Source organism: Alosa sapidissima, chromosome 22 (assembly GCF_018492685.1).
Source record: "Alosa sapidissima isolate fAloSap1 chromosome 22, fAloSap1.pri, whole genome shotgun sequence".
Lineage (NCBI taxonomy): Eukaryota > Metazoa > Chordata > Actinopteri > Clupeiformes > Clupeidae > Alosa > Alosa sapidissima.
In genome coordinates this window covers 30224784-30227283 of record NC_055978.1, presented here as the reverse complement: position 1 = coordinate 30227283, position 2500 = coordinate 30224784, and the positions used below count along the sequence as shown (strand labels likewise).

At 40.1% G+C, this 2500-nt stretch overlaps 1 protein-coding gene across 1 annotated transcript in view; it reads right to left on the bottom strand.

The window, feature by feature from the left end:
• Window positions 1–2500, bottom strand: part of tectb (tectorin beta) — a 12537-nt gene that overhangs the window by 5617 nt on the left and 4420 nt on the right. Inside the window, exon 6 of the mRNA XM_042078305.1 lies at window positions 973–1076. Coding sequence (XP_041934239.1) covers window positions 973–1076 — 104 coding nt within the window. The remainder of the gene's footprint in view (window positions 1–972; window positions 1077–2500) is intronic.

Sequence of the window (2500 nt, the reverse complement as noted above, 5' to 3'; positions counted from 1 at the left end):
ACCTACAGTATTTGTATGTGTGCTTCAAATAAACACATTTATCTGTTTTCAACGTTATGTAGCAGAATAACCCCAAATCTGGTTTGCGTTGGAGAGAGAGAGCATGCACAAACTTTATGGTACCAGCCAATTCAGTAGGCTAACTCAAGACTTCAAGGCCATCATATAGGCTACAACGTTTTTAAGAAACAAACAAAATACTAACATAACAGTGAAGTGGTTCGTTTTTTCATGGTTTATTTTTTCCAAAAGCATCCTCTCCCCATGTGTCTATTGCATTTACGTAAGGAGCTTGGAACAAAGTTGGGTTTTCTTCGTTTTCATTTTCTCTAGGCATATTTATGCTCAACAAATATCAGCAGTGAGGTCACAGAAAACCGACCGTGTTGGCTAACAATTTATTAAATACTCCTGTTATTGTCGTCAACGACGTCGCTGTAGGCTACTGCCTTTTCAGTGCCTTCTGCTTATGATGATTCAGTCTTCTGAATTTGTTTGGCCTTGCCATGCAGTTGTAGGCTACGTGTCTCTTGCTGTTCCCTTCATGTGTTCTATCACAATGCTGTCTGCCCTCATGGACAGTAGCTCCGTGATGTCTGCATCTTTCCAGGTCGGAGATTTTCTGGACAGCACTATGCCACTCCATCATAACACTGGCATTTAAGTCAGATCTAACCACATGGACGCACGAAAGAAACGTTACCGACACGCCCTCTCACTAGGTGTGAATTTTAACCACATGTTCTATGCTTCGTTCAGACACAGCACATTTACATAATGTCCGGAGGAAATACTAGGGGGGGAGCAGTAGAACAACCGGCTAAATTCAGACTTCCATATGACCGGTTATGTCGTTCAGATATACGGCCCCACCGTTTAACATCGGCAGAACCTCCGGTCTTACACGTATGTCTGAAAGCGTTTTGTGTGTGTGTGTGTGTGTGCATGTCAGAGGAGAGGTGAAGCTCACACCTGTTGCTCAGCCCCTTGGCCTCGATGCCTATGAAGACCTCAGAGCCGATCTCTGACGTGTCGATCACATAGGGAGCGTCTTTGGCATACAGGAACTTGGAGTTCTAAGGGGCACAGTGAATCACACTTTACACTTTATAGAGCAGTGAATCATACTTAAACAGCTTGTTCATATTGTTTGGAATGAATGCAAATCAGTTGGGACACACACACACAAGCTCATGAGGCCTTATGTGTGAATCGACCGAAATCTACTGCAACTTAATGTTAATGAGAATTAATAGGATTTAAAGCAATCCAATGCAGTATGAGGTTGTTTTTTAAAGCAATCTGTCGTAAATACTACTCTATTTTTTATTTTACACAATTTTATACCACTCTTACGCTATACTCATCCCACAAGGTCATATTACACAATGTTAATTTACCATCTGACTCTGAAGGTGTTACAATTAAGGTAAAACCATAGGATGCCGTTTAAATTGGCGTGAGTTTGGTTCTACCCACTGTGAAAACGTTCATAGGATGCCCTTTAAAACGCTGTGAATTCGGTCTACCCACTGTGAAAACATTCATAGGATGCCCTTTAAAACGCTGTGAATTCGGTCTACCCACTGTGAAAACATTCATAGGAAGCCCTTTAAAACGCTGTGAATTCGGTCTACCCACTGTGAAAACATTCATAGGATGCCCTTTAACCCTTAGAACCCTAAGCTGTTTTTAGGGCATTTTTACTACCTTTATTCATAAGGATTTATTCTGGTCATTGTAAGTGCCACACACACATATTATATATTGTTTTTTTTTTAGCAGAGTCTAGGCAATCCAGATCTAATACATTGATTACAAAAACAATTAATTGATTACATTAAAATACAAAAAGCGTATTATAAAAATTCTTATATTTTGACATGTATCTCACCACAGCAAGCTCATAGCTCTACATTTCATGTGTGTGTAGGGCAGACTGTCCTAAATCTGGCAATATAATTGGATATGGATGGATACTCTGGGGCTGAGCAATTTACAGAAATATGTGGTGTGTGCTTTACGGAAATAAATGCCATTTTTTATTTAGTGATGAAAAATGACCTTTCTGCGCTCCATATCTGTGACACGAACTTATCTGACCTGACTTGACCCGAGTTTGCGTGTTAGCCTGCGTGTGCCTATGGTGTATGCACTCATAATGATTCTCAACTTTTTACTGCATTGCCATGAACAAAGTAAAGGCAAAAAAGGTGTTTCTTTGTTGAACAAATTGGGATGCAATGTGAGCCTTGAATTGGATGCCATGCAGGAATTTGCTAGGATCTCAAAACCGGATTATAAACATGCTTTGCCATAAAGAAACACACAATAGCGTTGGATTATAAACATGATTTGCCACAAAAACAGACAAAAACGTGGGGTAAGTCCAGCTATATGAAGTTATTATTTTGCTGTCACTTCGTCTGTTGTTTAACCCAGAAGGATGTACTTGGTATCAAATGATGGCTCTGTGTCTTCTTTCATCTGACATGCGTGG